Consider the following 24,515-nt stretch of genomic DNA (forward strand, 5'->3'; position numbering starts at 1 on the left):
ATATGCTTATGAGGCTGCAGAGCTCAGTTCAAGAGACCCGCGGCCAGTCTGCATTTTAGGGATCTTCGGGCTCACAAGCAAACTCTAGCATTATCTGGCAATTCTGAATAGTCATCACCTGATCAGGAAGAGGACAGGAGCAGTGCTGGGAACCATTGACTATGGCGATCGTTGAGTATATTACACAGGTTTTGGCAATAGTTTTGTGAGAATGCTCCTTTAAGTAAGTGTTTGACAGGCATTCACAAAAGAGTACCAGTCAAATACCATCAGATGATCCAATCTCTCATTATGCAACTTAAGCACTGACCTTTTACATTTGACACCTGCTTGCCTTCTGTTCGACAAAACAGATTTATCTCATTGGTAACTGGCTCCAACATCTTCACAAAATTAGGTAGAAATAGGATAATATCTACATCATGATTGGCCAAGTGCCGACCGCAGCTTATTCCCTGAGCCCCTTTGAGGTGTGGCCCACACAGAACGGCAACAATAGGTCGCTGGTGAACATTTTTAGGATTCAGCCTACAAATAGATTAAAGAAACAAGTGAATACAAATGGGATTATACTTCTATATTAACAATCATTATTACATTGTTCACTATTTGTCAGATTTATGAGACCTCTTTGGAGCGCTACTGCAAGAAAGAGTGGGCAAAGGTTGCCAACTGCAGATGTGCCATGCTGATAAGACTCCTATCCAGAAAGACTTGAAGTTGCCTTTGAATTTATGGTTACATTGAAAGTATTACTTTAAGGATGTGCATATTTATGCAACCAAATTATTTTAGTATGGGATTATTTTAGTTCTTGTTGGATCCTGATATGCATGCCAGGCTCCCACAACCCAGAACATAAGGCCTGAACTTTTATACTTTTGACAACAACTTAAATTTAGTAAAGTCACCAATGTAGGGCTCCCCAATCTTATTTAAGAGGTTTTAAGACCAAGTAAAAACAATTACCAGTTTTTGCGCATAGCAATTTTTTATTTTTTTTTTTTAAACCCACCATATGGCATCAGAGACATGGGCCTTTTTATTTGGCACTTAGTTGCCATGGAGTGCACCAAGGAGGCGTTGCTCACTGGATACTCTAGGGGTCAAGTAAATAGATTTAAAATGCTGCCTGGCCGCCTTACTAAAAATGAGCTACCAGGAGGAATTGAAATTATATCTTCCCAGGAGCTGCTTACCTTCAGTCACAGGCGAGTACAAAACGACTAGCCACCACTTACTGTGGAAGGTGGCTGTAATCACTAACTGGCACTTTGATTGACAGAACACACTGCACACATGATGGGCAGCTACAGACTGGTGATATGTGCTCTTTAATAAATTTCCCTGACTTACAACACCACAGCACTGCCGTACTACTGAGCATGTACATAAAGTACAGCACAGATTCATCTCCACTAAAAGTCTAGATCTTTAGATAAGGAACAGAACAGATTTATAAAACATTACATAACTTTCCCAAATTATTGTGAAGAAATATCCAGCACCTACTGCATTCAACTACTGCACCCAATTTATTATATACTGTATATACTCAAGTATAAGCCGACCCGAGTATAAACCAAGACCCCAAATTTTGCCACAAAAAAAAACTGTGAAAACTTAATGACTCGAGTATGAGCTTAGGGTAGGAAATGCAGCAGCTACCGGTAATTTCAAAAATAAAAATAGATACCAATAAAAGTAAAATTAATTGAGACATCAGTAGGTTAAGTGTTTTTGAATATCCATATTGAATCAGGAGCCCCATATAATGCTCCATACAGTTCATGATGGGCCCCATAAGATGCTCCACACAAAATACACCCCATATGATGCTGCAAATGCAGAAACATTTGCCCCATACAATGCTGCATAAAGGTTCATTATGGCCCCATAAGATGCTCCATAGAAACATTTGCCCCATACAATGCAGCATAAAAGGTTCATTATGGCCCCATAAGATACTCCATAGAGTAATATGCTCCATAGAGTAATATGCCCCATTTGCTGTTGCTGTGAGAAAAAAAAAAAAAAAAAAAAAGACCTACTTGCCTCTCAGGCCCCCGACACTTGCGATATTCACCTGTCCCCGTTCCACCGCTGGGCGCCGCTGTGTCTTCTGGGTCCTCTGGCTGTGACGTTCAGGCAGAAAGCGAGCACTAACCACGTCATCGCGCCCTCTGACCTGAATGTCACAGCCAGAGCATGCGGAAGATGGAATATCGCAATGCTCACCCTCCCCTGTTATACTCGCCTGCGCCCGGCGCGGTCCCTACTTCTCACTGACAGATGGTCTCGGCGCCAGCAGCTTGATCCTGTGTTCAGCGGTCACTGGTACCGCTCATTAAAGTAATGAATATGCGCGCCACCCCTATGGGAGTGGAGTCGCGTCCATATTCATTACTTTAATGAGTGGTACCGCGTGATCGCTGAACACAGGAAGAGCGGCCAGCGCCTGGAGACCATCGGAGATGCAGGGACCACACCAGGAGCAGGTGAGTATGAAGTGACAGCCGCTGCTCCCCCTCCCCCACCGACCCCCTGGGACAATGACTCAAGTATAAGCTGAGAGGGGCACTTTCAGCCTTAAAAAAAAAAAAAAAAAAAAAAAAAAAAGGGCTGAAAATCTCAGCTTATACTCAAGTATATACGGTACTTTAGGAGTCGTATTATGACCATTTTTGGAGTAGAGTTCGACTCAGACGCCACAGCTCTGGTGTAAAAGTCAGCTTTAGTTTAGCCTCTTCTCCAGCGAGGCTTACAATCTAATTTCCTTATGCAGAAGATATTCTGGCTAACAACAAAGAGCAAATAGAGAGGTAACGAATGTATATATTATCAGCTTAAATTACACTAATATTTAATATATTCAAATTACTACACAATCTACATAGCGCATGATATGGTATTTTATTAGTAAAATGATTTACAGATTATGTTACAAGGCAATAAACAGGCACTGAATGTTAAGTCTCAGGAGATATCGGTGTGTTTCATGCAGAAGTAATGATATCCGGTTTATTCACACTTTGAAGACCAACCCACACCTAGTAATTTATTTGTGCTTGTTTATACACACGCAATGCTTGCTAAGCACAACCTTGCTAAATTGGTTTGTACTTTAGTGCCCTGAGTTAAACTGGTATTACTGGTGTGGTGTGCGAGCAGGAAGAGAGGAGGGCAGAAGATCGGCATCGCGTGTGAGAAGAACATTCCTAACAGACTTGTATCACTTTAACAGTGGGAAATAGAGGCCTGGTTGTATAACTGGCTTCATTCCTCTGCTTATCTTGCACGCCTGGTGGCAGAATTCCCAGTTTTAAGGCTAGACATTGGCTTGGCAACTCTAATAATGATACAGTTAGACACTCAAGGTTTTATTCAATTTGCTTTCGCCTCGTGCTGTGACCGATCAGTATATTCTGCATATAGATAAACTCATCCAAATCGTATCTCCCTTCCATGTCTGAATCTTATACCTTATGCTGGCTGTAGATGGTAGTTCTAAGTTGGGCAAAAACCTTATGACTAGTGATGAACGAATATACTCGTTACTCGAGATTTCTCGAGCATGCTCGGGGGTCCTCAGAGTATTTTTTGGTGCTCGGAGTTTTAGTTTTTAGCGCCGCAGCTGAAGGATTTACAACTGTTAGCCAGCATAAGTACATGTGGGGGTTGCCTGGTTGCTAGGGAATCCCCACATGTACTTATGCTGGCTAACAGATATAAATCATTCAGCTGTGGCGCTAAAAACTAAAACTTCGAGCACTAAAAAATACGCGGAGGACGTCCGAGCGTGCTCGAGAAATCTCGAGTAACGAGTATATTCGCTTATCACTACTTATGACATGAGGAGCAGATAAGCTGCATTCAATTGTCAAAGTGCTTGATGCAAGGGAATTTTTTCACAACACAGACCAGGAGGGCACATAAAGTGTAGAAGTGGGGGGGAGGGCTGAGGAGTAGGTGAAGATGGCTGTACTGAGGGAGAGGGTGTGGGGGAATCAGTATGACTTAAAGGGAACCTGTCACCCCCAAAATCGAAGGTGAGCTAAGCCCACCGGCATCAGGGGCTTATCTACAGCATTCTGTAATGCTGTAGATAAGCCCCGATGTATCCTGAAAGATGAGAAAAAGAGGTTAGATTATACTTATCCAGGGCCGGTCCCGGTTCTGTTCTGGTCCATTGGGTGTCGCGGTCTGGTCCGGGGCCTCCCATCTTCTTATGATGACGTCCTCTTCTTGTCTTCAGGCTGTGGCTCCGGCGTACTTTGTCTGCCCTGTTGAAGGCAGAGCAAAGTACTGCAGTGCGCAGGCGCTGGGCCTCTCTGACCTTTCCCGGCGCCTGCACACTGCAGTACTTTGCTCTGCCCTCAACAGGGCAGACAAAGTACGCCGGAGCCACAGCCTGAAGACAAGAGGACATCATTGTAAAAAGATGGGAGGCCCCGGACCATGACGCCCATCGGACCGGACCACCCCTAGGTGAGTATAATCTAACCTCTTTCTCATCTTTCAGGATACATCGGGGGCTTATCTACAGCATTACAGAATGCTGTAGATAAGCCCCTGATGCTGGTGGGGTAAGCTCACCTTCGATTTTGGGGGTGACATGTTCCCTTTAATATTCTTACCCAAATTAAGTGTTTTGGAAGAAAAGAAAAAAAAAAAAAAAAAAACCAATTTCTTGGTCTATATAACGACTTAAAAAAACATCATAGGCATTGGAGGGATGGCCTGATCTCTTGACACCTGGATCTTGTGATGCTCTCCTTTTTTGCTTTTGGCAACTCCTTAACTATAGCCCTGCACTAAGAAACTTTATTTAGTCTAGACCTAGTAATTACATCGTTTTGCTATCTAAATAATTATTCATGATTACTGGCAATGTGTCTGTCCTAAATACCTTAGTTTCATCTCCGAAAACAAACAGAAAAATATAGCACTTTCATGAGATTCCAGATCTGTAATCACATTTGAAAGATAAGTTAACAGAAACGTGAAACATTTTTTCATAAGAAAGCCATTTTTTCAGCTCACCTGTTTGGCCCACCAAGTAGCGTCAGTGCCATCTGACTGGCACAAACTCCTGACATTTCCAACTGTTTCTCAACTGATAGGCCATGCTTCTCAGCCACGCTTAAGAGCTTCTTGTGCAATCCATATGAAATGCTGGGTACCACTAGACCTGAATCTGGAGAATAAAGAGTTTGAGATCAAAGAAAGCAAACCTTAGTGGAAAGTATAAGAAATACCATGAATTAATCTGAACTGAGCTTATGGGAATCGATATACGGTACTTCCCACCAAAACAAACCCATTTAGATGTAGCCATGTATAGGAGACATGTTTAGTGTAGATTCATCTATCCTTTGTAGCTCAACTTAATGATTACAAGCTGCAATTCCCAAGATATCCTTTTTCTGCACAACTCAATCTGTGAAGCAAAGTTGTTGTGATGGATGCAGAAATATACAAGGCCTTCTCAGAGTTTTTTCAAATAATATAGAAAACGGTCTTTAAAACGCAAGATCAGAAGTTAGGCGTTATGTTCTGCTGTGAATTTAGTATGGCTTTAAGTTGTTTAAAACGGAACGCTTACGTAATAGTCTTACTGATTGTAATACTTAAATGATGTATATGAACTAAAGGGGCAAAGGGCCTAGCTCTCCTGCATTCTGATAAGGAAAGATATGGCAATGTGTTTATTCACACAATTCACAGTTGCGTGCAATACACTGTAGACTAACTTGACTATGGGTGCCACCCGTGTCACATGGGGAGCAGAGTCTGTTGTTCTACTGCACGAAAGCCTGGCAGCTGTGATTAGGAATTGGCACAAAGGCTAAGGCAAGCAGCCAAGCCTCTCACCTCAGATAGAGGCAGCTGGCGACTTCTGGCACAAGGAGATTTGCTTGTCACGTTATGTTCATGGAACGGACCTGGAGCCAAAGCTTGCCCCTCTCTGCCCTTATGAACCAGCACTAGTTATCAATTACCAAGATGAAAAAAAGAGTGTAAAGGTAGCACAAAAACACCAAAAAGAAACTATTTTCGTTACAATAAGGAGCATATGCTGGGCAACTTTAAAGATCACATTACACAGTTAAACAAATCCTGGATCCACTGTGATTTAAATATCAATAGAGAATATAATTAGCCTTATATATAATAGCATATATACAATCATGGGAAAAACGAAATACACCATCTTTTAAGAAATTCTAAGGACCAGAATTATTAAGTAAATAGAAATAATAAAACTGCAAGACAAATTACACTGTCCTTATTTTAAGAAAACATAAAACCTAGGCCAAAATATAGTAGATGAAGCGTGTAATACATCAGGTACATCCTCTGAATTAAAGGGAACTGTGCACTATTAAAATGCAGAGTGAATAATAAAATATATATATATATATATATATATATATATATATATATATATATATATATATATACATATATATATATATACATACACATACACACACATACATACATATACACATACACACAGTATATACACACATACATACATGCACACATTAGAAGGTGATTTTAATAAGATTGTGCCTTCAGACTGGACTGCATTTTCATGGTGATTGATTCTTCTATTTAACATCAACTTGGATGTATATTTGCTCATGTGCTTGAGATTGTGGTCCTGATGTAGGCAAGTTTTAAGATCAATAACCTCACATTCAACAGTGGAGTACTTTGGAATATGCAGTTGCCCAGGGTCTTGTGGCTGCAAAATTAGCCGAAACCATGACCCCCACCACTGTGTTTGACAGTCGGTATGTGGTGTTTTTACTCATCTGCTGTGTTTGGTTTTCTCCAAATATTGCACAAGACATAAAGACCTAACATCTCCACTTTAGTCTCGCCTGTCAAAAGCATATTGCTCCAGAAGTCTTGTGACTTGTCAACTTTGCAAACTTTTGCGGTGCTGCAATGTTCTTTTTGGAAAGAAAAGACTCAGTAACCCTTCCAAGCAAGCCATACTTGTTCAGTCTTTATTTAATTGGACTGTGATGAACGTATCCATTTACCATGCAGAAGCTTTTAGAGTCTGAGCCTTAGCTCTTGGGCGTTTTGCAATTTGTCAGAGCATTGCATGGTTTATTCTTGGGGAAATTTTGCTTTAAATGGTCACTTTGTCGAAAATCCAGCTGGAACATTTTCCACTTGGAAATAAACTATTTCAATGTAGAATTGATGACAACAAATTGTTCAGAAATGGCCTCAAAATGTTTCACCAAGTATGCTTCTCAAAGATAATTACTGATTTTCCTCCTTGGCATTATGTTAACACATGTTGGAAATGCACTAGAAAATCAAACTACTATAACTTCAGATTCTATAAGACGCAGTCAAAACTGGTTAATGACCAATATTTTAAGGACATTACATTAGCAGCTAGAGGTGGAATCTTCGCCCTCTTAATTCCTATGTTAGCAGTGCTTAATTTTTCAAACACAGTCCTGCATTTTGGCTTCGCTTTTGTTATAAAATGTGTAATTTGTGGGGCGTGGCCTATCTGCTGATGCAGTAGGTCGCACAGAGCGGGAGCTCCTCAGCCAGGAACCCTAAAGCGGCTCTTATCTACCTCCTCTGCGATAATCTTCACCTCCAAGATATTGGCGCTGGTCCCCGCTGCGGTGGTGAGTGCATGGGGAAAGCGAAAGCAGGCGCCCGTGACCCCTCGAGGAGAATTCCCGACTTCTTCGCCGCCGCCCCGCAGCCCTCGCCGAAAGCCAAGATGGCGCCGTCCTCCCCCAGGTCTTCGCGCTCTGCGCATCGTAACGCTCAGGCGTCGCAGTCCGGAGGTGCGGCGCTGAAGTCCAACGCAGCAGCGTTCCATTCTGGCGGTGAGGCGTCGCGTTCAGGCGCTGCAGCGTCGGATTCGGTCGATGGCCCGGTGACTGCTGCTCTCCTCAAAGGCCTTCTTGGTGACCTTAGAGCTTCCATCCAAGAGGATATGCGTTCTATGCTGGCTGAACTTAAAGGGGAAGTGGTGGAACTGGGTAATCGTACAGACCGCCTGGAGCGTAAGATGGCGGAGCTGGTTTCTTCGCATAATGAACTCTGGGATGCTCATGAGGCCCTGCAAACCATGGCTACTAAAACCAACTCTAAAGCCCTGGACCTTGAAGATAGGTCCAGGAGAAACAACGTCAAACTTAGGGGCATTGAGGAATCTATACTTTCAGGAGATTTGAAGTTATTCCTGCAAGACTTTGTGGCTGCAGCTCTCCCTCATCTTGCTCCAAAGGAGGTCATAATCGACCGTATACACAGGATCCCTAAACCGTCTGGCTTGGGTCCCTCCGTTCCAAGAGATGTGCTGGCTCGCATACATTTCTACGAGATGAAGGAAGATTTTCTCCAGGCTCTACGGAAAGATCCAGCGCTCCCTGATAGGTTCACACGCATAGCTGTTTTTCCGGATCTCTCCCCAGGTACTTTGGCGCTTCGGAGGGCCTTTGGCCCCTACACCACGATCCTTAGAGAGAAGGGTATCCAGTACCGCTGGGGATTTCCTACCAAGCTTCTCATTCGCAAAGATGGCTCGATCACCACCTGCCTAATTCCGGCTCACGCTGCCTCCGCTCTCTCCAAATGGGGACTCGCGACTCCTGAATCTCCGGCTTCGGCATCCCTTTCTAAGACTGGAGGTAACAGAGGCCCCAGGGCCCGCATTGTTCCTGATTGGGAGGAGGTCTGACTCCACGGTCTTGCGGTTCCTGGCTATTTTCCCGCACGGTTATACTCTGGTTTTTTTTTCTTTTATTTTTTCTTGGTTTTTGTTGCTGTGCTGAGCCCTCTTTTGAGGTTCTCTGCAACCTTCTTTTGCCCCATAGGTGAACTGTTTTTCTGACTCTCACCTTTTGGACTCAGGGTATTCCTGAATGGACTCCGGTCCGCTAGTTTACTTGTTACTTGTCGTATGTCCTGTTTGTGTCCTCCCATCTCCTTCTCCCCTCCCCCCGGTCTGCACACATGTATGCTCTAGTCCATTGATTACATGGCATCTTTTCTTATTCACAGGTTGTCGGTGTTTGATGATTACCAAACTGTTTTTATGTTCTCATTATGAGTATCTCGCTATATTCAATTATTGTTAATGGCCTTAACTCCCCGGGCAAGAGGTCTGTTGTGTGGCGCCAATTAGGTAAATCCCGACATGACATTTTGTGCCTTCAGGAAACGCATTTGCTGGAATGTGATAATCAGAGAATGCATTCAGGTTTATACCCGCACCAGTTTTTTGCTAACGGCCCGTCTAAAAAGGCGGGAGTAGCTATTTTCTTTAGCAGGTCCAACTCCTTTCAGTTGGTTCGTTCCATTGCAGACCCGCTGGGTAGGTTTCTTGTGGTGCTATGCCTCATTAACAACGCACCCTATACCATTGCCTCGATCTATGCCCCTAATGTGGGGCAGCTCAGGTTTCTGGAGGGGTTTTTTCTAACTCTTCACGACATTCAGCATGGTCATCAATTGATTGCTGGCGACTTCAATGTCCCAATGTCTAAAGATTTAGATTGTTCTACCTCCTCACTGTCAAGATGTGAAGCGGGTCCCCTAATTAATTCTTTCAACCTTCATGATATTTGGAGATATCTGCATTGCGGCGAGAGAGACTACACGTTTTTGTCTCCCAGACATGGTTCCTATAGCAGGATTGACTTTGTACTGGTGAATGACGTGGCTCTCCCTCACTGTACCTCAGCAGAAATTGGCGGCATTACCTGGTCGGACCATGCTCCGGTGTCCCTCACCCTGAAGGAACCCTTGGCCATTAGACCCCCCGGGCACTGGCGTCTCAACGCCCATCTCCTTGCTGACCAAACCAACTCCCAATGTATAGAGGCGGCTTTGGGTGATTTTTTCGCCTACAATGATACTCCTGACACAGCGGATGACACTCTTTGGTTTGCTCACAAGGCGGTAATTAGGGGCCACTTCATCAAACTGGCAGCTAAGGTCAAAAGGCAGTATAACGCGGTCCTTTGCTCGGCTCTGGAGGACTTATCTCGACTGGAGTCTGCCCACAAATTATCTCCTACGCCAGCCCTTCTTTCTGACCTTTCTAAGGCCCGTATGCATGTTCGCAACCTTCTCCTCCATAGAGCTGAGAAGAACCTGAGGAAATCTAGAGCAAAGTTCTACACAATGGGGGACCGAGCAGGTGCTGTCCTGGCCAGACGTGTTAGGAAGAGAGAGGCTCAGTCCAAGATCCCATTCTTGTTCAGGCCTGACGGCTCCCGGGTGTGCAACCCGATTCAGATTGCTGAGGAGTTTGCTTCCTATTACTCCTCGCTCTATGATCTCGGGTCTGACCTAGGGATTCCCCAGCCTTCACGGGAGTCAATTTTGGCATTCTTGGATGGGGCTAATCTCCCCTCGGTTACCCAGGAACAGCTCGCCTTCTTAAACTCCCCCATTGTTGAGTCTGAACTCTCACAAATTGTCAGAGATGCCAATAAAGGTTCCTCCCCTGGGCCGGATGGTTTTTCTTTTCTCTACTACGCGCAGTTCTTTTCTGTTCTCTCCCCTTACCTCCTGCGGCTTTTTAATAGTTGGTTGTCGGCAGGTAGTATTAGGGCTGAGGGATTGGAGGCTTCCATTGCGACTCTCCCCAAACAAGGGAAACCCCCAACATCCCCGGGGAATTTCCGCCCGATAGCACTGCTAAACTGCGATGTGAAGATCTATGCAAAGGTCTGGGCCAACAGACTATTCGCAGTTCTCCCTAGTCTTATTCACCCTGATCAAGTTGGGTTCGTCCCGGGTAGGCAGACCAGAGATGGCACCAGGCGCCTGATAGACCTTTTGGATGTGGTGGAAGGGAGGGGCATCCCCAGTGTATTTCTGTCGCTCGACGCCGAAAAAGCGTTCGACAGGGTACGCTGGGACTATATTGAACTCACTCTGGGGAGATTCGGGCTTACTGGCCAAATTGGTAGAGCAGTTATGGCATTGTACTCCAACCCCTGTGCGTCGGTTCGTTCGGCGGGTTTTAATTCTCGGACATTCCCTATTCGTAATGGTACGCGTCAGGGCTGCCCCCTCTCTCCGATTATCTTCGCTCTGGTCATGGAGCCCCCGGCTGCAAGAGTTAGACAGTCGACGGATATAAAGGGAATTGTGGTGGGGGGATCGGAACATAAAATCGGTCTCTATGCCGACGACGTAGTATTAACTTGCACTTCGCCCTTAACCTCGTTGAATGCCATCACCTCCATTCTAACTGAATTTTCAGCGGTTTCGTACTATAAGCTTAATTTGACTAAATCCACAATTTTTCCCCTGTTTCTCCCGGCTTCCCTTCAGGTCCAAATCCAATCGAAATATGCGTTCATCTGGGCTCCCCTGGGATTCACGTACCTAGGCATCAAGATAACTAGGTTAGACAACATAGTCCGTGCAAACTGTGAGGGAACTCTTGCAGAGGTCAGAAGAGGTATGGATCATTTATCGAATACGACTCTATCATGGATGGCACGTATACAAACTGCTAAAATGTTATTCCTGCCTAAAATTATGTACCTCTTCCGTTGTCTTCCCCTCTTTATCCCCTCGAAGTTTATCTCTGCTTTCCAATCGCTTATAGATCGGTTCATCTGGAACAAGAAACCTCATAGGGTCAGGCGTCGGATTATGTGCCTACCATACTCAATGGGGGGTCTGGGCGTCCCGGCGGTCCAATCTTATTATAGAGCGGCGATCCTTGAGCCTCTTAAAATTTGGTGGGAAGGGGACTCGTGTCTACCCTGGTTCCTTATCGAATCTCACTTTGCTCCCCAAAACTCGCTAAAATTGCTCTTAGAACTTCAGTTTCTCCGGGTTCCCCTTGTGGGCAAGTGTCTCCGCTCTGTTAGGACTGCTACGAAACTTTGGGCGTTGCTTATTCCCTCTATTCTGGGGTTCATGCATGATTATGTCTCGGTACGGGCCTTGGAGTATGCCATCGGGCACATCTCTCTCTCCTCTTGGAGGGGGCGCGGGGTGCTCCGGGTGGTGGATCTATTCGGCTCAGATGGCCTTCTGTCATTTGAGGAGCTCTCTGGGAGGTTCTCCCTGACCGCCTCTGACTTTTTCCAATATTTCCAACTCCGTAGTTTTCTCAGGTCTCGTCGCTCATTCGGGGCCCCCCCGCCTTTGACAGAGGACCCGGTCCATAGGTTCTTCAGACCTTCCACTGTATTGCCCCATGGCATCTCCATTATTTACAAAGCCCTCCTATCCTGTGGCGTCTCTGGCAAATTTCAATTTATGTCTTCCTGGGAGTCCTCATTGGGTTTTGAGGCTTCCTTGGAGGATTGGCAGTTCGCAATGATTCATCCCTCTAAATTTTCTTCATGTATCGGTCACTTGGAACAGGTTAAAAAGATACAATTACATTGGTATATTACTCCGTCCCGTCTGGCGAGGTTCTCTCCATCTTCCTCCCCCCTCTGTTGGAAGGGTTGTGGCTCTGTGGGATCTGCTTCTCATGTCTGGTGGTTATGCCCGCAGATCTGGGCTTTTTGGCGTGAGGTGGAGGCACTGATTACTGATCTGACCCGTCTCCCCCTGCTGCTGAGTGGTCAGCTCGCTATTCTGGGTATTTCCCTCATTGACCTCCCCTCTCCTCTCCGGCCCGTGATCTCTAATGTCCTTGTTGCCGCCAGACAATGTATTGCAAAATATTGGAAGTCCCCGGCCCTCCCCTCCAGAGCCGAGCTGATTGCGAAAATTGACTTACATTTTTGCTACGAGGTTATTATGGCGCAGGATTTGTCAAGGAAATCTAGGGTCCTCTCGTGGTGGGATCCATGGGTTTCCTCCGCACACATATCTCAGTCTGCACTCGCCCTCATTTAAAGTTTTTTTTTTTAAGTTTTTTTAAGCCTTTGCTTCTGTTACTGCCTTTCTCGCCATGACTGACCCTGTGATTGTGGAATTTATGTGTTTTGCTTTGACCACATTGTGGTCCTCTTGTATTATGTACTGGGTTCCTTGTTGTCCTCCTTTCCCTGTCCTCCCTCCCTTCCTTCCTCCCTCTCCCCCTCCTGATGTGGTTTTTTTTTTTCTTGATATGTTGTTAATATGCAATCTTTCAATAAAAATTTATTGGTTAAAAAAAAAATGTGTAATTTGTCATGTGTTGTTGTATTTACTACACGTTAAAAGACCAGATTTCTTTTGTCTTGATACTTAAAAGACATGGAATTCAAAGAGGATGTTCTTGTTTTTTCTCATCACTATCTTTCTGCCTGCCCATCCGTTTGCAAACCTCCTCAATAATAAATTTACCATAATAAAAGCTTAAGGGGTCATCCACTTTCTTGATACTGCATCTTCTCACAAACTGTCCAGCACTTCTGTCCATAAAATGCTGCTGATGGAGGAGCAGGTGACAAGACCTGTCCATCAGCCTCCAACAGTAAAGCAGTGCTGCTCTGTTTGTGTGGAAAGATGCACTAACAAGGGAATGTGGACCACCCCTTTAATGCCACTTACTGTTTATGTTATATGCCACCATTACATTTCTGCACCTTTGAATACTGAAAAACAATATCAGCATATGTGCACAACATAAAATCTGACCAAATATTGACTTTCTTGACTAGGTAAATGTAAGAAGAAAAAAAAAAAAAAAAAAAAAAAAGAGATGAGTTGTCAGGCAGGTTACTCCAGCTGCACCTGCTTTTCCCAGCTGTTCAATAGTCACACGCAACATACTCTCCATTCATGAGGTCTCATTCATCTACTGTGTTCCCTAGCACAGCCAAATCTCTAGGTTTAACCCATTCACATACCATGCAGTTGTGTATTAGCTCTATCTGCAAATAGTGTCTCAAAATAAAAGGGACCCTATGAAGCCACATTTCTTGCTAGAAGAAACACCAACCCAGGATATAATAAATCAATTAGTGCTCATTTAAAGGCCATTTTACATGGATTGGCACAACTTTTATAGGGCTGAACAATGGCTAAAGGGTACCAGTCACCTGGCTCATGCTGCTCAAGCCACAGGCAGCATAACTCTGTGTGGCTACACGACTGCAGCCAGTTATATTTTTCTCTGAAAAGTTCCAACATTTCAGAGAAAATGTAAACAGGAGGATACGTCAGGGAACCACAGGCAGAGGAGAGCCTAGCTCAGCGTTGCCTCGGCTGGCTTTTTTTTTTGCATCGCTCTAGTTGACTGACCAATATAAATTGGTATGGGAGAGACCTGTGGATCATATGGAACGACGATGGGATAAGCTGGCCAGGGCAGTGCTGAACAATTCTCAACTCTATCTGTAGTCCCCAACCAGATAGTTTCAGAGACAAAAACATGCCTGGCTGCATTCGCGCAGGTAGGCTCTAAATAATACTGCCCATGGTTTGGGCAGCTGCATCAAGTGATCCTTTAGTGGGATTGCACAGCCCTCATCTGGACTACATATATCACCAAGAATTCATCTGTTTATGTGGAGAGATGTGCTGCAGACAACATTTAGGCCAGCATGAGGGATACAATCAGCTGTCGGTCCAATGATCAGACTGTTTAAGAGGGCCTTGAGAGTGTGTTTTACAAGGTATTGTGTTTCCACAACACAATAAGCTAACCACATTGGTGTCCTCTGCTTTTGTGATCAAAACTAATGAGATGTATTTAAGCATTAGTCTGAATTTGGTGGCATACTGTCCAGTACTGTATAAGAAGGAGGTTTTCAATGAATACTCGTGTTTATTTGTCCATGACAAATATTTTGCAGGGCTAGCTTCACTCCATCTATGTACCTTGGTCTGTCCATGAGATTTCTAATATATAGTCATCTAAGCTAAAGAAGAAAAAGCAGCGACTGGAAAGTTAGAGAAATATTTTAACCCCATGTGCGAGTGCGATGCTGCTGAAATCAAAACCATCATGTAGGTTTAAATACTCTTAAAACTGATTAGGTCTGTGCAGCTTTGGAGATGGAACTGAAGTTTACCTGCAAAACTGCACGGACAGTATACATACAAACCATGCAAATTGGCTGTAAAGTACATGTTGCACTGTTTTTCGGCAGCTAGATTTTTCCGTACTCATTTATCAAGACTCAGAATTTTCATTTTTCTAAGGCTGTGTGCACACGTTACAGGTTTTTCGCATTTTTTGCTATAAAACCGCGGAAAAAATCCCGCACACATTATGCATCACATCATTTAGAATGCATTCCGCAATTTTTGTACACATGATGCGTTTTTTCCGCGAAAAAAAAACGCATCATCGCGGTAAAAAACCCAGCATGTTCATTAATTTTGCAGATTTCCCACTATATTATTGCATTGGGAACCTCCGGAAAAATCCGCAAAAAAAACGCACCAGAAACTCGGTAAAAACGCGAGAACACCACTCAAAAACGCATGTGTATTTCTTGCAGAAAATGTCCCGTTTTGCTCAGGAAATTTCTGCAAGAAATCCTGAATGTGTGCACATAGTCACGGAGAGTAAAAATCACTTTAAGGCTATTAGATCCCTGTCCTGAGATGCAGGAGACATATGTTGCAGTTTTAGATATGGTGCTGGAAAGGGTAATCATGATTAATACTAGCAAACAAGATAAACATGATGTAATTACACCTAATAACAGATGCCCGCATTCCTCACACTTTGCGTGCCATGCAACACTATCCTGCTGGCATTGCTCACACTATTGGAAGGTAACTTTCAGGAACTGGCAGGCAATGTATTTAACTCTAACTTTTGCCAAGGTGAACCATCACACACAACCTAATCGAGGACAGAGAGGGTGAAGGAGAAAGTCCTGTCACGCAATGAGGGAGAATCTAAAGCTAATGTTTAGACTTTTAATTACTGGATGACATACGGTATGTGCGAGTGAAGAAGGAACGCCTCCTGCCTTGCACACACGCAAGCCAATTCTAAGGCAAACCACAGCAGAAGTAATAAGGAATGTAATATAAACTTTACAGTGGGGTAGAGAGGAGCAGGAGCTCCTCCGGGAGGCGAGAAAGCTGGAAGGTGAAGTTAAACATAAAATATGAAGTAAAATAGGGGGGAGCTCGGCAAAGCGCTATATGTTCTTCTAAACAAGCTGAACCTTGGGCACAATGGGGCATGCTGTGGATAGGAAGCTGGGGGGGAGGCTTGGCTGCTCAGGAAGCCAAGTAATTAAAGAGGCCCTGAAAGGAGGAGGGAGGGGGCTGTTGGAAAAGTTTTACTATGAGATTTTACAGCTGGTAGTGAAGCTAGGCAGATACTGATTGAGTAGCACTCTTAACACGCAACACATGCAACGCAATCATTCACACTGTGGGAAGGAGCAAGGGTCACTTGTAATACAGACAATACCCAGTAACCCATTTCTGTCAGTAACAATCACGTGACTTTAGAACATTTGTATGAAACCAGAATTGGGGCTTATTCATACTTTTTACTTTGACAATTCCCAGCCCAACTGCAGGTCTCCTGGGACATGTAACACTGTTAGCTTGTGTCAGAAGACCAGCGGTTAATCTGGGAGTTGCAGGTGTACCATGGACTGAAATACAGCCGGTATAAGGTCATGGGAATAAACCATATGGCCATACGCATACCATGTTACATGCTGCAATGCATGCAATAATTCAGAGCTATTCTGCCGTAATGCTACTACATGTGACTATATTGTGCATCTTGAAGGCAGTCTAAAGTGCAGTCTGTGCAACAGCGTACATGTCAATTTACACAGCACCGAGCTCCAACGTGTTCAGCTGCATCACGTGTGAATGTTTCCATAGAATGAAAAGTTCCTAATGATACATATTTATTATACTGCAGAAGAAAAGTTCAAACAGATGACCTATGGCCAGATATACAATGGAGCACATTGATAAAAGGCTCCAGGGTCTGTGCACCCTGACATAAAATGACATATATAGAGCCCATTTCACTCTACTGTATCTCAGAGCTGGAATTAAAACAGCAGCCAACGGTGGCCATTAAAATGGTGCTTCATTGCTTGCCATTTCACCAGTTATCGTATCTGTTTGTTGGGATCTCCATGCATGTGTCGTGACACAGCCGCAACTCATGTAGCTGCGGAGCAGACAGCTGATCAGTCAGAGCGATCTAGGAAGCCGGGTTCCCTCTGCAGCTTATTCGGCAAGCGCTATTGTTTGCCGAATAAGCCCTGACTATCAAATTCACTCATCTCTATTAATAATCTATAGGTTAATAGCCACCACTTAGACCCCTGCTGCCAGGAAAACTTTAACTTTACTCCTCCCAGCAGCATTGGGCGTTCAGTCATAGGGTTCAGTCACTGCTGTGTAGAGAGCGAGTCATCTGTAACTGTGCCCTCGGCACTGACTGACAGCAGCTCAGCATTAGTGCCGCTTGTCAGTCAGTGCTGGGGTTGTGGCTAACCTGCGCCTTGACCCTTCCTATGACTGAACACCAGATTACTTATCAGAGACCCATGATATTTTCAATTTTCTGGATAAGGGTCTTGTGAGGGCTTATTTTTTGCACTCCGAGCTACCATTTTTAATTATACCATTTTGGGGTAGATCTGAAATTTTGATTGCCTCTTATTGCAATGTTGTGAAAGCTAAAAACCTTAATTTGTTTAGATATTTTTTCCCATTACGCCGTTTACAGATTTGATTAATTTCATATTTTGATAGATCGAACTTTTCTCAATATGGAGATAACAAATGTGTATTTATTTTGTTTTAATTTTTAAAGAGGCAAAAAATGAGGGGGATTTGAACTTGCTTTTTTTGTCATAAAAAAACCACAACATTTCTCACTTTTCACTGTATACAATACTCCTCTTAAAGGACTTGAAGCTGCGTTCATACCACACATAGCACTGCTTTCACAGAAATATCTTAATGAAAGGTCCTGGGGTTCTTCAGCAGCCCCCCGGCTGTCACGGCAACACATCGTCATGGGCGAGCTGATTAGTGTTAATGCCGCTCCACCCGCAGCTGTTAAGAGGCGGATAATAGCTGAATAAATCAGCCATCATCTGCCGGGACAGATGCTATTCAAGCACGCATCAAACGAAGGGACACGACATATGACGTAATTGTACGTCATGTTATAAAGAGGTTAAAATAGAGCCAAAAACTGGATCCCATATTAAAGATTTGGCCTTACCAGTGATTTATAGATGGGTAATAAGGTGCAATACTCTACATTTATTAACATTAAACTTAAGTTGCCAAGTGTTTGCCCATGCAGACATCCTATCCAGATTCATTTGTAATATATTACACTGTCAAGCTCAGTTTTTATTATCCTACAAAGTTGTGTGCCATCAGTAAAGACTAGAGAGCCATTTTACAAACTTATATAGCTATTGGAGCATGTTTTTACTGAATGCAGAACTTTCATAGTAGTGAATGGCGAGACAACCACTAGTCAGAATGGGGGTGGATTGTGGTACCCATGTTACTCAAGCAGATGTGGATCCCACCCACATTCCTTAGACATGTATGAGATATCCTGTAGTTTAACAGCTGGGTACCTGCTGCAGCCACTAAGATTAGAGATAGCCAAAATTAAGGTCAAAATCAGAGTTGACACAGATGTGATCAGTGAAACAGACTCTTACCTGTGCAGTATTCCTTACCACCTGGTTGTGGTACTATAATTCTCCTATATACGATAGGCTCAGATTCAAGTATATTTTCATCATGTCTGTATGTTGGGGGTCTTTCATTTGGGGTTCCACGAGTCTTGGACCCTCCACCAGAGCCTCCACCCTTTCTCTCATGAGTATCTATCTCTTCAAAGACTGCGGCTTTGTCAAAGAGAGCAAGATTTCCTTCAAAGTCAAAATCTGTATCTGGAATTTCCTCTAGGTCATCTCCAAAGCACTCATCATCCCGAGCCTTGAACTGCCCATTCTTGGGTCCACTCTTTTTAGGCGTAGCTTGGTTAGGGTACCGACTGCTTGAGGACCCTAGGTGTAAAAAGCAACAATATCATATAAAGCACACCAAGCTATAGATGGTAACAAAACACTTTGCAAAGGTTTTATGGGAAAGATTGTGAATTCTGTACGTAAATATGCATAGTTTATATATTCACATAATACCCGGGTAACTGTTCCTGTTCCTGCGTGCCTTTAGTACATTATGTACTTGAGGCAGCTTTACATGACTTGCAAGGATTTATTTTACATATTGTACTCATTCCACTGTTCCTTTAACACATCTCCTACACATAGATCTGTCTTTCAAACATAGCCCATTAGCAAACCGACAAACTAATGTCCTCAAGGAACCTACGGCAAGTAAGGTCATTTGCTGAGTCACACTATTCACAAAAAGAGTTATACAAATCCAAAATTACACAAACTTTACATAAAACTTTTTGTTGTACATGTTCCTTCATGTCAATATAAGCACCTGAAAGCCACTTTCAAACATAATAAATGTGTAGATTTCCTTAAGACAAGCTGCAGTGGTAACAGTCTAAAGTGAGAACACCCTGGTTTCCATAACTCCCTTTGATTACCGTATATACTCGTGTATAAGCAGAGTTTTCCCAGCACTTTTTGTGCTGAAGATGCCCCCTTGGCTTATACATTGTCACAGTTTATGGTGGGGGAGGGGGAGCGGCAGAGCAGCGGGTCACAGAAGGCAGGAGCCAGCGGCTGCGGCTAAAGCCTGTGCCCACTGCTAAAGATAAATATTCACTGCACTGGAAATTAATATTAATTTCTCTTATAGCAGCACGTGCACAGTTACAGTCGCAGACTTCCAGCAGCTGCTGGGCTCTAACCGCTGGTGATGAGCCAGTGTACTCGATGCTTGGGTGGTCTCCAAGTATTTGTTAGTGTTCCGAGATTTAGCTTTCATCACGACAGCTGAATGATTTACAGCCATTAGCCAGGCTGAGTACATGTGGGGGCTGACTGGTTGCTAGGTAATCCCCACATGTAATCAAGCTAGCTCCTAGCTGTAAATCATGCTGCTGAGGCGATGAAAACTTAACCCCTTTACCCCCAAGGGTGGTTTGCACGTTAATGACCGGGCCAATTTTTACAATTCTGACTACTGTCCCTTTATGAGGTTATAACTCTGGAACACTTCAATGAATCCCGGTGATTCTGACATTTGTTTTCTCGAGACATATTGTACTTGATAGAGGTAAAATTTCTTTAATATTACCTGCGTTTATTTGTGAAAAAACGGAAATTTGTCGAAAATTTTGAAAATTTCGCAATTTTCCAACTTTGAATTTTTATGCAATTAAATCACAGAGATATGTCACACAAAATACTTGCCAAAATTTTTTTTTGTTAGGGAGTTATAAGGGTTAAAAGTTGACCAGCGATTTCTCATTTTTACAACACCATTTTTTTTTTAGGGACCACATCTCATTTGAAGTCATTTTGAGGGGTCTATAGGATAGAAAATAACCAAGTGTGACACCATTCTAAAAACTGCACCCCTCAAGGTGCTCAAAACCACATTCAAGAAGTTTATTAACCCTTCAGGTGTTTCCCAGGAATTTTTGGAATGTTTAAATAAAAATGAACATTTCACTTTTTTTCACAAAAAAATTTACTTCAGCTCCAATTTGTTTTATTTTCCCAAGGGTAACAGGAGAAATTGGACCCCAAAAGTTGTTGTCCAATGTGTCCCGAGTACGCCGATACCCCATATGTTGGGGTAAACCCCCTGTTTGGGCGCACGGGAGAGCTCGGAAGGGAAGGAGCACTGTTTTACTTTTTCAACGCAGAATTGGCTGGAATTGAGATCGGACGCCATGTTGCGTTTGGAGAGCCCCTGATGTGCCTAAACAGTGGAAACTCCCCAATTCTACCTGAAACCCTAATCCAAACACATCCCTAACCCTAATCCCAACGGTAACCCTAACCACACCCCTAACCCTGACACACCCCTAACCCTAATACCAACCCAATTTTATTAAATTTTTTAATTTTTCGCTAACTAAGGGGGTGATGAAGGGGGGTTTGATTTACTTTTATAGCGGGTTTTTTAGCGGATTTTTATGATTGGCAGCCGTCACACACTAAAAGACGCTTTTTATTGCAAAAAATATTTTTTGCGTTACCACATTTTGAGAGCTATAATTTTTCCATGTTTTGGTCCACAGAGTCATGTGACATTTTTTGATTGCTTTTTATTCCGATTTTTGTGAGGCAGAATGACCAGAAACCAGCTCTTCATGAATTTCTTTTGGGGGAGGCGTTTATACCGTTCCACATTTGGTAAAATGGATAAAGCAGTTTTATTCTTCGGGTCAGTACGATTGCAGCGATATCTCATTTATATCATTTTTTTATGTTTTGGCGCTTTTATACGATAAAAACTATTTTATAGAAAAAATTATTTTTGCATCGCTTTATTCTGAGGACTATAACTTTATTTTTTCTTTGATGATGCTGTATGGTGGCTCGTTTTTTGCAGGACAAGATGACGTTTTCAGCGGTACCATGGTTATTTATATCCGTCTTTTTGTTCGCGTGTTATTCCACTTTGTTTGGCGGTATGATAATAAAGCGTTTTTTGCCTCTTATTTTTGCGGTGTTCACTGAAGGGGTTAACTAGTGGGACAGTTTTATAGGTCGGATCGTTACGGACGTGGCGATACTAAATATACTTTTATGGTGTTTTTTTTATTTAGATAAAGAAATGTATTTATAGGAAAAATATATTTTTTTTTTTGAATTTTTTTTTATTTATTTTTTATACATGTGAATAATTTTTTTTTTTTTTACACTATAACATTGCCCCGGGGGGTGGGGCATCATGTTATAGTGTAAGATCGCTGATCTGACAGTTTGCACAGCACTCTGTCAGATCGGCAATCTGACGTGCACAGATCCAGGCTTCCCGGCGCCTGCTCTGAGCAGGCGCTGTGAAGCCGCCTCCCTGCAGGACCCGGATGCCACGGCCATTTTGGATCCGGGCCTGCTGCAGGGAGGAGATGGCAAGAGACCCTTGGAGCAACGCGATCACATCGCGTTGCTCCGGGGGTCTCAGGGAAGCACGCAGGGAGCCCCCTCCCTGCGCGATGCTTCCCTATACCGCCGGAACACTGCGATCATGTTTGATCGCAGTGTGCCGGGGGTTAATGTGCTGGGGGCGGTCCGTGACCGCTCCTGGCACATAGTGCCGGATGTCAGCTGCGATAGTCAGCTGACACCTGGCTGCGCTCCCCCCGTGAGCGCGGCCGATCGCATATGACGTACTATCCTGTCGGTGGTCATACGGGCCCACCCCTCAACGTGATAGTACGTCCAGTGTCAGACAGGGGTTAATCTCCAAGCAGTCATAAATACTCGGGAGACCACCCGAGCGTGCTCGGGAAAACCCACGCAACGAGTACACTCACTCATCACTAGAGTCCGCTCATTAAGGTAATGAATATTCACCACTCCCATAGGCATGTAGAGCGGTGAATATTCATTACCTTAATGAGCAGTGACACATGATTGCCTGGCTGCAGGAGCAGCTGGAAGCCGGAAGGAGATGCCGCGAGGGCGCGCATGGAAGGCAGGTAGGATGTTTTTTTTTATGTTTCTCATGAGGGCCATACATACAAGGATAAGGATGAGGAAACATGCATACAAGGATGGGAATAAGGGGCCATGCATACCAGGATAGGGATGAGGGGACAATGCACACCAGGCTTATACTTGAGTCAATAAGTTTTCCCAGTTGTTCAAGGCAAAATTAGGTGTCTCGGCTTATACTCGGGTCAACTTATACACAAGTATATACGGTATATAGGAAATAAGGAAATTAGAATTAGGTGTTGTGCGGAGGGCTGTAGAGTCGGTGTCCATTTTGGTGGAGTCAGTTTATATATAAATATAATTTATATATAATATAAATTGGGTACAGCAGTTCAGTGCAGGATGTGCTGTAAGTGTTTTCAGAAGAATTTGGGAAAGTTTGTTCCGTTCCTGATCTAAGGATTTTAGTTGAGATGAATCTGTGCTGCACTTTATGTATATACTCAGTAGAGAGACAGAGCTGTGGGGTGGGGTGAGGTCGGAGGTTGAAGTCAGGGAAATGGCTTACTGGCTCCACAGCTCCTTTTGTGTGCACATGAGGGATAAAACTATTTCTTGGCCATTATATGAGTGGCAAATGGCATTTTAACCAGTTTTTAGCACTGCATGTTCTTTTTAATTTTTAGTTGTATTTGAGAGAGAGAGAAGAGACTGGATACTACAGTATCCCTTAAAACACAGTACAAAGCGACATAGGAGAATAGGAATCTCTTAAATATTCAGAAGCCGCAACAGCATGGAGGACATTGTACAGCAGTCCTGAGCAAAATAACTGAATCCAGTACAGGCGTGAGATATATGCAGTACTTATTAGAAAGTAGAAGCATGATCTGTCTGTGTCTCAGGCTACTCATCCCTCTTTCTCCTCCCTTTTCAATTCAATAAACAGTTGTAATGTGACAAATAAAGAGCTTGCTATCCCCTTAGAGAAAGACTGATTTTGTCTGTTTTCAGAGTGAATGATAAATTCAGAAGGTGGGGGAGGAAGTAGTATGATCTCCTAAGAGGAGAAAGAAGACAACTTCTAAGATATATTATAAAGTATTTTCGTATATTCGCTGGTACTATTAATATATGTAAAGTTTTGATGAAATAGCAATCACCATTTACATGGCTTCTCCAGGAACTAGTCAATATATAAGTAGAATATAAATAAAATTCTTAAAGTCTTTTAATTAGCAAATAACACTTGTTTTGTCTAGGGAAGTAATTACACTTACAGAAAACAGTCCCAGAAAGTTTAAGGGTATGTGTCCATGTTCAGGAAACGCTGCGTTTTTGACGCAACGCTGAGCCGCAGCGTCACAAACGCAGCGTCCAGATGTTACAGCATAGTGGAGGGGATTTAATGAAATCCCGTCTCCACTGTGCAGGAAAAAACGCATGCGTTTTTCCCGCGAAAACGCACATGCGGTGCGTTTTTTCAGAACGCAGCATGTTGCTACAATGAGCAAAACACGCAGGAACACCGCAGGTAACCTGCCAGTGACCTCAGGTGCATTTTTGGTCAGGATTTTACCTGCATAAAATCCTGACCAAAGCCTGAAGCAATCCTGAACGTGGACACATACCCTAAGGGTATGTGTCCACGTTCAGGAAACGCTGCGTTTTTGACGCAGCGTTGAGCAGCATGCATAAAAAACGCAGCGTCCAGATGTTACAGCATAGTGGAGGGGATTTCATGAAATCCTGTCTCCGGCGCGTCTTTTAAGAACGCAGCATGTCCTTACATTGCAGAAAAAACTCAAGGACAACGCAGGTGACCTGCCAGTGACCTCAGGTGCAGATTTGGTCAGGATTTTACCTGCATAAAATCCTGACCAAATCCTGAAGCAATCCTGAATGTGGACACATACCCTAAGGGTATGTGTCCACGTTCAGGATTGCATCAGGATTTGGTCAGGAATTTTCATCAGTATTTGTAAGCCAAAACCAGGAGTGGAACAATTAGAGGAAAAGTATAATAGAAACATATGC

The 24,515-nt window shown here is 43.5% G+C and overlaps 1 protein-coding gene across 10 annotated transcripts in view; it reads right to left on the reverse strand.

Moving 5' to 3' along the window:
* The window catches only part of EDC3 (enhancer of mRNA decapping 3), a 98,177-nt gene that overhangs the window by 2,172 nt on the left and 71,490 nt on the right, over positions 1–24,515 (reverse strand). For all 10 annotated transcript variants that reach the window (XM_077264035.1, XM_077264031.1, XM_077264032.1 and 7 more), the window contains 3 exons: positions 18,597–18,947; positions 5,044–5,197; positions 311–528 (listed from right to left, as the gene is read on the reverse strand). In XM_077264035.1, the coding sequence (XP_077120150.1) occupies positions 311–528; positions 5,044–5,197; positions 18,597–18,947 (723 nt within the window). The remainder of the gene's footprint in view (positions 1–310; positions 529–5,043; positions 5,198–18,596; positions 18,948–24,515) is intronic.

The sequence above is a fragment of the Ranitomeya variabilis genome, chromosome 5 (genome assembly GCF_051348905.1).
Source record: "Ranitomeya variabilis isolate aRanVar5 chromosome 5, aRanVar5.hap1, whole genome shotgun sequence".
Lineage (NCBI taxonomy): Eukaryota > Metazoa > Chordata > Amphibia > Anura > Dendrobatidae > Ranitomeya > Ranitomeya variabilis.